Source organism: Procambarus clarkii, chromosome 9, assembly GCF_040958095.1.
Source record: "Procambarus clarkii isolate CNS0578487 chromosome 9, FALCON_Pclarkii_2.0, whole genome shotgun sequence".
Taxonomy (NCBI): Eukaryota; Metazoa; Arthropoda; class Malacostraca; order Decapoda; family Cambaridae; genus Procambarus; species Procambarus clarkii.
The window spans coordinates 16,249,245-16,264,489 of record NC_091158.1 but is presented as its reverse complement, the minus strand read 5'-3'; the positions used below and the strand labels follow the sequence as shown (position 1 = coordinate 16,264,489).

Genomic DNA, 15,245 nt, shown 5'->3' with positions numbered 1-15,245 from the left:
AATTTATGTGTATATAATATTTAGGGCGTGAGTGAGGGTGCGCAAAGTGAGCGTCACTTGGCAGACGTTGTTTACGATTATGGCGGCGAGTCCCCGCCAAGTGTGTTCTCATTAGTTAATCACATTACTCACTTGTTTACCAAGAGATTAAACCCGCCATAAACCCTGGAATTTACTAAGTGGCGCACCCTTTGGCACCTGAGCGTCAGCAGCGATACATAACAAGAGATTAAGGGAGGATTCGCGACAGCAACTTGTTTGGCGCCACTCGCGCTGCCCGCGGGACGTGTGACATCCTCCTCGGTCTGGGAAACCGTTCAAAATGCCCAAGAACGACGTATTCAAACCCGGGGATGCCGTGTTCGCCAAGGTCAAAGGTTACCCGCACTGGCCGGCCAGGGTGAGTGAGGCGCGGGCGGTGTGGGCGTACGGGTAGTTTAGAGGTGGTGTAAATGTAGGCGGTGTAGCCAGGCCTCCCGGCCTAGACTCGCCCTCCTGTCGTGTGCGTGCACAGCCTGTCTGTAGGTGTCTGTCGGGGCGCGCACACACACAAACACTCCTAACTTTTCCTTATTCATTCTCATTTGAATATTTTGGAGCAAATTTGATAGGCAAGTCCTGATAAAGGAAAACAAAGAGGGAAATTCAGGCCATAGTAACTTCCTAAGGAACCTCAGTGTCTGCTAGAGATGCTGTAATTCACTATTGTCTCAAACTGCAGCATTTCTGATTTTAAATTATATACTAAAAGTATTGAAGTGCAGCTTCTATCAAATTTTATGTGAGGTCTTGGAAACATCTTATTTGAGTAAAGTCTATGGTATCTGGCCTCCTAAGTTGTTTGATTTCAGATTTGATTTAAAATCATAAATACCTCTACAGAAACACTTATATCAAGGAGAAATGTTTATAAAATGACACTGTAGTTTTCTTCTTATAGCCAAAATATGTAGGTGGCTGGATATATAACACTGCAAATTGTCTGGTTATCTGGTGTGGGTATCTGTATGCCAAGCCATACAAACATTTATTAGAAAATTCTGCAAGTATTATGTGTATATTATGGTCTGTACTGTATTTGGGTTAAGTTCCCTATATAATTCAGTTGCCTGTATGATATAGTTGCCTACATATCTCTGGCCTCTTAAAAAATGATTGATGTTCACAGTTGACTAAAAATGGTTCTGTTAGATTCAGTGCAATACTTATGACTCAAAAGTGTCAAGATTATTATATAAAATGACATTTGAAAGGGCACTACAGGTATTAACTCTTTTTAAAAGTGCAGCTACCATACAAAATTGTCACCCTGCCTACGGGTAAAAATAAGGCCAATTGTTTTATTTGTTTTTCTTTGTGTAATGATAGATTTGGATTAAAAAATATACAAAAATATACTCAAAAAGTCCTGTAACTAAAGTATTTATTTTGGCCTAGTCAGTGGTCAACATTCCTTTTGACTTTAGTCAGTGTTATGGTGAGAGGCGCCAAGGACAAACTTTGTTTTCTTAACTCATTTGAAATAAATTAAAAAGTAAGGGTCTGTATGCTAAAGTTAAAACAAAATACCAAAATATATACTGTTAAGATCTCTGTTGGTCTAGGTAAGTGCTACACTCATATTCTGGGAAACCAGGACTAGGGGGGCACTATGAGGAGAAAGTGCCAAGCCATTACGACTATAGCACTGGGAAGGGGTCAGGATAAGGATTTGGGATGGGACAGGGGGTGGGGGGAGGAGAAATGGTTGGGAAACCAGGAGCTGAAGTCCATTTCATTCCATAGTATTTGTGGCCTCTGATATCTACTGGGAGACTCCACTGACCTATTGGAACCATATGGGCAATATTGGTATTCTAACAGTGACACAAGACATAAGTCATGATAAAAGTATTACATAGGCAATCAACATGATGATAGTATTTTAACCCCTGCACTGCACACCTGATTTTGGCAAGAACTTCTTGGGGCAATTTTCAAGGACATATTCTTGTTGTTTTTATAAATATTCAGGTAAATTTAATGTCAAAATGTTTCCAAACTCAACTATTTACATTTATAAACACAAAGTGTAATGAAAACATTAAAATATAGCCTAATTAAAAAAAAATAGCACAACTCTCCGCCTAAAGGCGCTCTGCGCAGTGCAAGGGTTAAGGGTTTACCAGAAATGTGTTTCATTGCAAACCCCAGTCCAGACACCCTGTTGACAGTCTCCAAATGGCAAGATGTATTATCTATTTGTTCAGAAATTCCATCAGTTCAGCATAAGCATGTATATAATGATCCATATTATTCGTCCCTTCATTTTCTTACTAGGGTATTGGGTAACATTCTTAAAATAACAAATATGATTCTCGGATGTTTGGTAACTAGCATTCAAGGGTATAGGTGACAGGGGTTCAGATATTCATTGTTCTGCCAGTTCATGTTTTGGGATCCAAGATCTGATAATATGATAGCAGAATGAGTCGGTACTCTTAAGTGGCATTATAGCCTATTCTAAGGCATGACATACAATTAGTGAAATGACAATTTTGTCTAATGCTTGCAGAGATTGAGCCTCAGCTATTCTCTCTCACCTCAATGTTCAGTCAACTCTTGTATGAATTCCTGCCTTTGGAGCTGTCACATCTACATTTAAATGTATAAAATGCTTCCACCACTTAGGTGATGTAATTATCTGGACTATTAACACTTGGAAGGGATATGAGGATAGAGATTTTGGATAAGAACACAATACTGTAGTTGGCTACATGGGTGCCAATGAAAAAGGTTGCACATTCTTAAAGTATGCCAAGTATTATCTAAGACAAGAATACATAATACAATATTAATACCTTGTAATACAATATTGGTTTACCAGTTGGTAAACTTTACATAAGTAAATTGATAAATCAATACATTAATGTATAATTAGGAATATCTTGGCTAAACAATGTTGGTATAGTATAACAAGACAAAGTGATGGTAGTGTTTGTAAGATGCTATATATAAATGGGGGTGAAGTTCATTTTGACTGTCTGGCAAAGTGGGTATGGGGACATGCGTGATCTATTGGGGAGTCTGTATTCATAAAAAGGTTTAAAATCCCTGGACATACAATATTTACCAAGCTTTTATTTGAAGGATTATATTCTTAATACAGTATTATATATGTATATTTCTAAAGTAGGGTGCCTTATGTTATAATATTGATACTTCTCTTCATACAAAAAAAACACAGATGAAGGCTGGAAAATTACAGTTCTGTATTTAGTTTCCATTCTCTCCTCAATGTCCTTTTGCAGTCTTGGCTGTAACAGGATATATCTTTTTTTTTACTTTTATGTGAAGCTGCACTTAGTATAACAGACATAATTTTTGGTGGAGTGGCTCTTGATGGCTTTTCGTCTTTTAGGTTGAGCAGTTTGAACCTGATCCAGCAGGAAAGCCTCTCAAAAAATATCCAGTGTTGTTTTATGGGACATATGAAACGTAAGTACAAGATCTCTGTAGTACATTTCTGATTATTGTATAATTGATGTTCACAGGTTTATTGAAAATTTTTACTTGCCTGACCTAATGTGTTGTATCTACAGCCTAATGTGAAAATTTATAATTGAATTTTAAAGTGATGTATCATATCACACAGCATGCTGAAGTTGGCTATTTGTCTATTTATCTTTAGATTTCCTCTGAGTAACATTTTTTTATTTATTGCAATGACTTTTTCTGTATTTTGTGTTAATATATATGTACAGTATTTCTTTTACATCTTGCTATATATAGAATCATATACGGTATTTGTATTTCAACTCAAGTTAGGATTGGTGCCACTTGCTTGTGCATGAGTGTAGTAGGTGCCACTTGCCTGCGCTCGAATGTAGTAGGTGCCACTTGCTTGCGCTTACGTATAGTAGGTGCCACTTGCTTGCGCTTGAGTGTAGTAGGTGCCACTTGCTTGAGTGTAGTAGGTGCCACTTGCTTGAGTGTAGTAGGTGCCACTTGCTTGAGTGTAGTAGGTGCCACTTGCTTGAGTGTAGTAGGTGCCACTTGCGCTTGAGTGTAGTAGGTGCCACTTGCTTGCGCTTGAGTATAGTAGGTGCCACTTGCTTGCGCTTGAGTGTAGTAGGTGCCACTTGCTTGCGCTTGAGTGTAGTAGGTGCCACTTGCTTGCGCTTGAGTGTAGTAGGTGCCACTTGCTTGCGCTTGAGTGTAGTAGGTGCCACTTGCTTGCGCTCGAGTGTAGTAGGTGCCACTTGCTTGCGCTCGAGTGGAGTAGGTGCCACTTGCTTGCGCTCGAGTGGAGTAGGTGCCACTTGCTTGCGCTCGAGTGTAGTAGGTGCCACTTGCTTGCGCTCGAGTGTAGTAGGTGCCACTTGCTTGCGCTCGAGTGCAGTAGGTGCCACTTGCCTGCGGTCTGAGTGCAGTAGGTGCCACTTGCCTTGCGCTCGAGTGTAGTAGGTGCCACTTGCCTGCGCTCGAGTGCAGTAGGTGCCACTTGCCTTGCGCTCGAGTGCAGTAGGTGCCACTTGCCTTGCGCTCGAGTGCAGTAGGTGCCACTTGCCTTGCGCTCGAGTGTAGTAGGTGCCACTTGCCTGCGCTCGAGTGCAGTAGGTGCCACTTGCCTGCGCTCGAGTGCAGTAGGTGCCACTTGCCTGCGCTCGAGTGCAGTAGGTGCCACTTGCCTGCGCTCGAGTGCAGTAGGTGCCACTTGCCTGCGCTCGAGTGCAGTAGGTGCCACTTGCCTGCGCTCGAGTGCAGTAGGTGCCACTTGCCTGCGCTCGAGTGCAGTAGGTGCCACTTGCCTGCGCTCGAGTGCAGTAGGTGCCACTTGCCTGCGCTCGAGTGCAGTAGGTGCCACTTGCCTGCGCTCGAGTGCAGTAGGTGCCACTTGCCTGCGCTCGAGTGCAGTAGGTGCCACTTGCCTGCGCTCGAGTGCAGTAGGTGCCACTTGCCTGCGCTCGAGTGCAGTAGGTGCCACTTGCCTGCGCTCGAGTGCAGTAGGTGCCACTTGCCTGCGCTCGAGTGCAGTAGGTGCCACTTGCCTGCGCTCGAGTGCAGTAGGTGCCACTTGCCTGCGCTCGAGTGCAGTAGGTGCCACTTGCCTTGCGCTCGAGTGCAGTAGGTGCCACTTGCCTTGCGCTCGAGTGCAGTAGGTGCCACTTGCCTGCGCTCGAGTGCAGTAGGTGCCACTTGCCTGCGCTCGAGTGCAGTAGGTGCCACTTGCCTGCGCTCGAGTGCAGTAGGTGCCACTTGCCTGCGCTCGAGTGCAGTAATTGCCACTTGCCTGCGCTCGAGTGCAGTAGGTGCCACTTGCCTGCGCTCGAGTGTAGCAGATGCCATTTGTCTACGCTCGAGTGTAGTAGGTGCCACATGCTTGTGCTCAAATGTAGTAGGTGCCACTTGCTCATACTTGAGTGAAGTAAGTGCTAATCAAAATACAGTAGTGGTTTTAAAGTTTAATGGACAATAGATGTGGAATTAAATACATTTATTGGAAGAAATTCCGTAGTTCACATCTTGGAAGGATTTGGAGACAGACAAAGGATTTTTATAAAGTGAGGAAATAGCAAGACTTAACTTGTATATCAGATATTCATGATAAAGTTGACTCTTTGTAAAGTAATGCAGAATTAGAGCTAATGTGCCCCTTAAATATTATTCTGGTAAGGAATGGAGAGGTTGATCTGCATAAATTTGGAAAAACAACAATTTCACCAAAATATACTGTAATATTTATTCTCTAGTTGAAAGTGTTTTGAAGTAATCTCAAAGATTACTTTGGACAGTTGTGTACAGAATCATGTGTGTCGGAATTTGAATACGATTTTTGCATACTGTATTTGACTTGCAGAAAACACCTTTTAATTTAATGTTATGTTCCCAAATGTATCTGAACATTTGTATAGTACTTGCATTAAACAATTGAAATATTCCTGATAATTGTGTTGATATCATCTCATACACGTTTCGCGCATGCATGTGGTAGTCCGACAAATAGCATATAGACAATAGAGCTGCGTTATTTTCGTGATGGTATTGGGGTGTTTTGGACAAGCTGCCAGAATTTGTGAAGAAAATTACACATAATTCACTTTTAAAACTGCCCTTGAATCATGCAGGGAGTTATGTTCCTATACAAAAAACATGTGAATTATATCTACAAGGGAAATAGGGATATATATACCAGTATTCCAGAAGCCTTTTAGTTTGCTGTTCCCATTTTTTAACACTAATAAAGTACTTATTTGAACATTAATGTTTATTGCTCCCTCCACTTTCCAGCCACAGTGCAGCACATAATGAAGTCCAGAATAGTTTGAACGTGCAATTATGCAAGAATATAATCCAAAAACTTTGTAAAACAATAATTTGGTGAGAAGTCCTTATGCCATTGGATAAAAAAATATTATCCATATTAGTTTTTTAATCTTAAGCAAATCTTGTGTTCCTTTCAAATTCACACATGTATTTCAAAACTTTGTACAGAAGTACTTGCCTATGTATCATCAAAGATTTTATTTTCCAAAACTATTCAAATTGAGGGTCATCTGTAATCAAAAGATGGAGCAATAAGTTGACTGTTTACCCTTGCCAACATATCAGAGGCGAACACATGAAGAGTGGTGACATAGCTACTAAAAACATTTATTGCACAATATTGGTATTATTGAAAATATTTAATAAACTACTGTTCTATAATTTCAGCTCAATAATTTTGGATATGAGTTTTTGTCATATGTTGAATTGATTTGTTTGATGTTCATACTTAATTTTAAGAAATTATGTTTATGACATTGTCAGGCAATGACTGACATGAGTGGTTATTATCTCTATTTCCATTGTTTGGTTAGTTAATTTCTTTTAGTTGCGCTCAAGTGCAAAAGGCTTCAAGCAGACTTTGATGCTATTACCATGAGAGCGTATATTAATTTGTGACTTGCCGACAGGCTTTCCATTAGACCAGATGGTGTGTGCGATTGTCACATACAGCAGTTATACTGTAGTTGCAATGAAGCAGAATAGCCATTGGTGATTTTGCATTGTCATATTTGATGCTTCTTAGTCAGTATCAGATAATAGGGAATTTGGATGTGTATTTTGTAGTACTAATGTCTGCCTTTTATCAATCCTTGCACTTTATTTCAGGGCATCTCTGAAACCAGATGACATCTTTCCATACAAGGATAATCTTGAAAGATTTGGCAAACCCCAGAAGAGGAAAGGCTTTAATGAGGGACTCTGGCAGATCATTCATAATCCAAATTTTGATTCTAGCATTGTGAGTATAATCTCCTAATAATTATGTATCATGTGATTTCTTTTGATAGAGCAGGTTACAGCAAATTGATGCTCAAATTACTGGATGAGCATGGTGACTCCAGTGATAATTAGGTATATCTTGATTATCTGAAGAATGCCTTTGTGCATTGGCTTGAAAATTTCAAGACTTATCAAAAGGAAGATATTTGTTATTGGGCCATTTATCTCTCTTTGTTGGTAGATATCAAAAGTTTTTAAAAATCATTGAGATGGAAAGAGTAGTTCATGTGTGATGCCTTGAAAATAAATCAGTATAGCTGCTCTAAAAAAATGAGCAGCCACATGCCCTCCTGGAAGGAGGGCATGTGGAAAATTTTTATTGTGGGGTATAATCCTAGTAGGCTTCTGCAAAAAAAAAAAAAATATATGTTAAGCCATTTATAAAGAATTCTGAAATGACTAGAGAGGCAAATCACAAACTGTCACGGCACTTGACGATGAATTTGCAATGATAAAACACTTGGGATTATGATAGCATTTATGTTTTAAAGACATGCTTTGTATATTTGACTATAATTTCTCTAAACTGACTGCAGGTAGATACAAAGACTGATTATACACTTCAATATTTTTGGGTAAAACTAATTCGGTTCTACTGTTCAAAGGATATTAATAAGTCTGTAGCCTACTGATTTTTTGCTTTTTATATATTAATTTGACTTTCCTTTGATTGCTTTATTTTCTGCAGCCCATTCCACCTGAGGTTGGGGCAACTACCAACTCTGCTCCCAACTACTCCCAAAAATACTGTTGCTAAGCCATTAAAAAAGCTTCAGAACAGCACTCCTGCCGACGTAACAGACCTGAAATCTGACGAGTCTGATGAAGATCCTGGAGATTTGATCATTGATGAGTCAGCTGGAAAGGGTAGATACAACTGTTTTATCTTTTTGTACAGGTTGAATTTTGCTTGTTTGATGAGTTTCCCCTTTAAATGCAAGAGGGGTATTGTGCAATCAAAGCCGAGTGTTGAGTCGGCCAGGAAAGGAAAGTGGCTTATGAAATGAAAGGAAAAAACAGGATAAGAAAAAATACCTGATCTTATTAAGCCGTGAGTTGTTGCTGTGGTTAACTACTGGAGTCTATTATCTTCTATACCCTTCTGTGTAAAAAGAAGAAAACAAAAAGTACCGTATGTTTACGTGAAAGTGATGAACCCAAAACTGTACAGCCATTTGGCTAGAGTATAACTTTTCAGCTTCCAACAATATTACATTCTTGAGTTCATTATGTTATTAATTAATGAACCCAAGATAAATAACATAAAAATTGTTATTTATGATTCTCGTGTTAATAGGCATACGGTATTAGCAAAAAATGGAAGTAAACATTTTCTTTTCTACCGTATTAGCAACACTTATCATTGCCAGAGTTGTTAGCCACTGTCACCAATGCTTGTTATATAATGCATATATACTATTATCTATAGTAACATCATTAAAATATAATGTTTAGTACTGTATTTATGATTTTTTACTTGTAGAGGATAGAAAAGTGTGGAAGCATTATTTATGTGAATAACAGGTGGAAAGAGAATGAATAGGCAGGTTCAATGTGCGTCATGCAATATCCAATTCAGAAGTTTCCTGTCATTTATGGATGCTCATATTAATAAACAAATGATTTCTTCCAACTTCCACTGTATTTATAGTGAGGTAGCTTGGATAGGATTGTTGACCAAACCACACACTAGAAAGTGAAGGGACGATGACAATTCGGTCCGTCCTTGACCATTCTAAGAAAAAATTGATTTGAGAATGGTCTAGGACAGACCGAAAAGTCGTCGTCCCTTCACGTTCTAGTGTGTGGTTTGGTGAACATATATCAGCCACGTTATTGCGACTCCTTGACTCAAACAAGTGCTGGCTGCCATTGAGATGTTTTGGTTAATTGGGAAGTGATGAATGAGCAATTCAGGTGACTACCTGCTGATAGATGGGTAATTGATTTGAAAAGTGGGATTTGTTCTTTGTGAACCTGAAAACTAGTACTGTAAATTGAAGTTACACTAATTATACTTTGTAAAATTATGCTTCCTTCATGCTTAAATGGAAGTATATTGGATGAGCTAATTCATATACAATTAGTTTTATATATTGTAGGGAAGAAACCTGGCAGAAAAAGGAAGAGGCAAGACTCAGGACGGCACCACAGAAACACCAGCGAAGAAAGCTGCTTCGGCAGATTTAAAGAAAACTCCCAAAGATACACCCAAGCAGGTTCGCATACCACTCAAAGAGACACCTAAGGATACTCCAAAACAGGTAGGTTTATTGGGTAGTGAAGGTCTAAAGTGTACTCCACAGCAAGGTGATCTAAAAATAATCCTTGGCATTTGACTATTGTGATAGTACGTACTGACTTTGTTTATGGTACATGATGACCTCATTGATAATAAGCAATTAAAAGTGATAGCAGAACTATTTGCATTGGTCTATTTTAACCAGTAGACCAATATTGTATATTAGTCTATACAGTAACACTCTTACTGTACATCTGTATAGAAGTATTATTCCCATATTTACATAATTTGCATAAAAAGTGATAACTTAAATCAGCTTACAAAGATAACCACATTACTCTTGTGATCAACATACAATGATAACAACCCTTTTAAATGTTAACAAAGTAAACCTAAGATTGTCTTTGCAAGCATGTGAGGGTGAGAAAGGGTAGAAAAGAAACTGCAAAAAGATAAATGCACAAGTATTGAGGAAAAGCTAAGAATGAGAAAATATTAAGTGACATTGCAAAGGTTTAGGAAATGCAGACAAGTAACCAAGGTTACTTATAGTTATACTATATATGAAGAAATATTGACAAGAGTTGTTTTTGTTGACAAAAATGTTGTATTTTGTATCATTTTGCATGTAACTTTGAAGACTTGGTAAATACTTTTGGTTTTGTTAAAATGTATAAATTCACAATTTGCAAAATACTCTATAAATACCTTACTAGCTGTTAAGGCTTTATAATGGGCAAAAAGTCTTCCTTAAGAGTGGTCTATTGACAAATATATTTTAACTATAGATTAAAGCTTTTGTAATGTTTTCCATTTATTAATTTGTATTTGTGTTCTATTCCCTGCAGTCAGCAGATACAACCGAGGTACAAGTTAGTCGAAGTGGCAGATTGATAAAACCTAAAAAATTCCTAGATGAAGGGGAAGATGCTTCTCGTCCACCGTCTGCTGCTGCAGGAACACCTGTTACAGGCACAGATGGATCCACTGATACACCTGCGGCTACAGATGCACTGGCAACATCCATATCAGGTTAGTTGAGAGGTGTCATGCCTAAAGTTGAAACCTGTCATTCTTCTGGTGTGTCCAGTAGCTTCAAGTATATGAAGAAGCACTAGATCTAAGAATATGAATACTATTTTCTCCTTACATTTGCATAGTTTCCACATATACTAACCTTAACCATATCAGTGGGTTGTTGACAAGCCCTTAGCCACCGCACTGCGCACCTGGTTTCGGCAAAAACCTCATAGTGCAATTGTCAAAGACATATTTTTGTTGTCTTTATAAATGTTCAAGGTAAAGTTAATGTCTAATGTTTCCAAACTCAACCATTTTCATTTCAAAACACAAAGGGTGATGAAAACATTAAAATATAGCCTAATTAAAAAATAGCACGAAAACCCTGTGGTCTTATTCCCTTCATTAACCGAATTATTAAGGACCTGCACCTTTATGGATACATTAATTACACTTTTCCTTTTATCTTTTTTTATTTAACTTGATAAACTGGGGAATAACTGATGGATAAACATGGTAAGGTATCCAAGCTCATAAACAAATTTCAATGATTTATTGATCTGCTAAATGTTTTTTCACCCCATCCAGTAATATTTCACACACTTCATTTATGTACTAGGAGAAAATCTTTGATTTGCTGTTCAATAGGTTTATAGAAAAAAAAATTTAATTGTTAATTTTTATTTAACAGCTTGGCATGGACATCATTACGTTCTCGGTGTAGCTACTCTATGAAATAGTTATGCAAAGAAGATTCTGAGCTAATTTAATTGGTATTTGTATATGTTTCTTTTTCAGAAGTAACAACCACCACCACAACAGCAGGAGATATAACTGGTACAAAAAGTCCACCCTATTCTCCACCTATTATCACTCCCAAAAAAAGACTTTCACTTTCTGAAGAAGCAGCTCCATCGCCACATGAAGTAGTGCTTACTCCGTCGGTAAGTATTAAATATCCAAGCTGTGTAGCTATTTTAATGTTAATGGAGAGTTGTGCTAGCAGCAAGAGCTCTGGTTAGGAAGGACAATATAGGAGGTGGATGCATATTGAAGGAATTGTTCCTAATCTGATATATGAACTTAAAATTAAAATACTGGGTTAATGTGAAGAATCAAAATCAAAATATAAAGCAGTTCAGGTTTTCTGATGATGATGTTAAGTGTTAGGAAAATGAATAAGTTAATGAATGTTAGTTGGATGGGGAATGGGAATATTCTCTGATCTAAGATTGAAGAGAATACACGGAAAAATCACATTAATGTGATATATCAAAGAAAAATTCACAGGAGCCTTTGATGAGGGTTTGAACCCATGCACTGAGTACATCTGGGTGTTCGACTACAGTGCATCCGGGAACACTCGGTGCATAGGTTTGAACCCTAATCAGAGCTCCTGTGGATCTGTTCGTTGGAGAGAATGTTCCATGAAGATATAGTCATGTTGAACAAATGAATGATTATAAAGTAGTGAAGGAAATATAATTGGGTTCAAGTTGATAAGAAAAATATTTTGAACTGAGCATACATAGAGAGAATGTGATATGAATGGGAATATTGAATAGCAAGTGGAAAGAAGTAATTTGATGTGCTGTCTGCAGTTACCATTTATAATGTCCACTTTAATATGCTTAATATTCTTTGGAACAAATGTTCTAACATTTGTTATACACTCTTTGTATCCATAATATTTTTTTTGTTTTATTCCTTGTTTGCTTTGGAAACTTCTTGAATGGGTTTGTTTGCCTAAAATATTTCTTAGATATTTAAGACGCTTATCCCAAAATTTCGTATAGCATTTTCAAACAATTCAGAAGACATTATCGACAGGCGAATGAAAGTGTAATTGAAACGTTTGAGAAGTGCTTGCCAATAATTTGGCAGTTTCTCAAGGAAGAATTTTCCACTAGATTGGTAGTCGCCCAAGAAGTTACCGTAGTTTGTAGTCCTTAGAAGCTGCCACTAGTTTGGCAGTCCATTTAGAAGTGGCACTAGTTTGGCACACACTTTGTGTGTTTTGACTAGTTTGGCAGTCCCTTTAGGACCTGCCACTAGTTTGGCTGTCCCTTTAGGACCTGCCACTAGTTTGGCAGTCCCTTTAGGACCTGCCACTAGTTTGGCAGTCCCTTTAGGACCTGCCACTAGTTTGGCAGTCCCTTTAGGACCTGCCACTAGTTTGGCAGTCCCTTTAGGACCTGCCACTAGTTTGGCAGTCATCCGAGAAGTTTCCACAAGTTTGGCAGTCATCCAAGAAGTTGCCACTAGTTTGACAGTCATCCAAAAAGTTGCCACTAGTTTGACAGTCATCCGAGAAGTTGCCACTAGTTTGGCAGTCATCCGAGAAGTTGCCACTAGTTTGGCAGTCATCCAAGAAGTTGCCACTAGTTTGGCAGTCATCCGAAAAGTTGCCACTAGTCTGGAAGTCACCCGAGAAGTTGCCACTAGTTTGACAGTCATCCGAGAAGTTGCCACTAGTTTGACAGCCATCCAAGAAGTTGCCACTAGTTTTGGTAGTCACTTCATGTTCACAACAATGTCTTTTAAGTGTCATTTAATCTACCCTGCCACACCTACTATCGTCCCTTGCCACACCAGTGTGGCATGCTGTGCCCTTTCAACCCCAGCACTTGGTAGTCACTAGCTGAGGGCCACCCAACTTGGTGAAGCAAAGTCATCACAGGGGCCCCGTGTGGCAGAGAATGAATGGACTGCAGAGGCCCAGAGGAAACGTGTGGCGCGCAAAGCTAGTGCAACTTCCGCCACTACTCCAGCACCCACTCTCATATGACTTACATGTGGGTGAGCCTTTTGGACCCAGATTGGTCTCATCAGCCCTCTTCTGACACACAGCCACTGATCTTTGACCTGATATTGAAGTTATGTATATCTTCAACTCCGAAGGACAAACATAATCATCGCCACCCTTTGGGAACCACTGTCGTGGAGGATTATTAGCCTTAAGACATAGAGAGTTGCACTTTGGCATTATTGATACACAAGCCATATGCATTAGGATTTTTTCATGGTTTAGATTAGAGATCAAATACTTCTAAGAGGTAAAGTTGTTAAGGCAGACTGTACACATTTTAAAATATAAATACGACAGAACCCAATTAGCTCAGGAATCTGTACATCAGTTGGTACTAGTCTCCAGACATCTTTTATTATTCATAATGCACTTTTCTTGGTGTCTGCCTTTGTCATCTACATTTTAAGGATTGATCATATATTCATCCTAACTTGCTTCGTGTGCTTTCGTGTGCAAAACTTTTACTTCAGATTATTCGGTAAGGTGATAGTCTCACTTCGTGCAGGTTGGCGTTCTATCCCAGATTTTCCATATCGTTGGACAGCATTCCTTCCCTCTGACCTACCCCAGATCCTTGTCCTCATATCTCTTCCAAGTGCTATATACTCATACTGGCTTAGCACTTTCTCCTCATAATTACCTTACTTTTCCTTGCTTGACTTGTGCATTTTTTTCAAGGGTCCCCCACCAAAGAAGAGAGGCCGTCCTCCAAAGAACAGAGATGTAGATGCTTCACCAAAGGTTACCCTGAATGCCACCCCGCAGTCCAAAACCTCGACACCAGTTGCTACCTCAAAATCATCATCTAACAAGGCTCTTGGGGATAATTTAAAGCAATCACCTGGTTAGTGCCTTACAAATTTTGGTTTAAAAATATAACTCGTTCAAGTAGATTTACCCAAGATACCACTTCATATAAAATTGACGTCAGGTTACATCATTAGTGACAAGACAAAAATATTTTCTACTCTTTCCAATTGTTCTTTGTGCCAGGAAAGGAAATAATGAGCATATTAGGAAATGAGTAAAGGGTATTCATATTATTGCCAATGTTATCTATAAGTGACTTTGCTGGAAATTTGTATCACTTCACTAGCTAAACTAAATATGGCTCAATTAAAAGTAGAACTGGTGGATGGTAATATCAATTACAAATGGATTTGTAATGTTTTTGTTGTTTTTTGCAGCCAAAGAAAAAGCAAAAAATCAAGTGAAGCAGAATGAGATCGAACTTCCTAAAGAGGTTAGTGATGTATTAAATTTGTATTGTGCCAAACTTTGATGTGTACATTATACTGGTTATTTTTTTTGTTTCTCTATATAGTCAGATGTAAGTAGTTTGCCTTCTCACTTACTGTTTTGTTGGTACTTTAACTGTTGTTTGGGTACCTCAGAGTACTTACAGTGAAAAGCCTTTTATACAGTTAAGATATGATGAATCATTATTATACTAGCATACTAGAATAAAACATTCTTTCCTGGTCATTTGGAAAATTACAGGTTTTACTATAAGAGATGACAATAAATTTGAACAAGTGACTGGTGTCTTGGTCAAGGTTTTTTTTATTTTTATGTAGCTGAGTAATAGAATTACATCACTTTGTTTGGAATAGTAGTGAAGCCTTTTCAAGTTTTTGTTTTGGAATATATAAAGTTAATCCATGTCTCAATATCATTATTTAGTTTTGCAGTTTAATGGTGTGTGGAGGCATCTCAATTTCTACTGCTGCTACTGTGCAAATTCCTCTTGTCAATCAGTATGCCCAGGACTTACTTATTTTCCCTCACTTCACATAACATGTTTCCTACTTGCACTTTTTAAGTAGGAAACCTACTTGAAAACAGTACTTTTCATTTGTCCATCTT

General features: G+C 38.6%; 1 protein-coding gene across 1 annotated transcript in view; it reads left to right on the top strand.

Moving 5' to 3' along the window:
• The first annotated feature begins 62 nt into the window (after positions 1 to 62).
• Positions 63 to 15,245, top strand: part of Jasper (JIL-1 anchoring and stabilizing protein) — a 34,082-nt gene continuing 18,899 nt past the window's right edge. The window contains 11 exon segments of the mRNA XM_045755127.2: positions 63 to 400; positions 3,401 to 3,477; positions 7,135 to 7,267; positions 7,997 to 8,032; positions 8,034 to 8,175; positions 9,411 to 9,448; positions 9,450 to 9,572; positions 10,399 to 10,582; positions 11,369 to 11,514; positions 14,058 to 14,223; positions 14,567 to 14,622. Coding sequence (XP_045611083.2) covers positions 323 to 400; positions 3,401 to 3,477; positions 7,135 to 7,267; positions 7,997 to 8,032; positions 8,034 to 8,175; positions 9,411 to 9,448; positions 9,450 to 9,572; positions 10,399 to 10,582; positions 11,369 to 11,514; positions 14,058 to 14,223; positions 14,567 to 14,622 — 1,179 coding nt within the window. The 5' untranslated portion in view covers positions 63 to 322.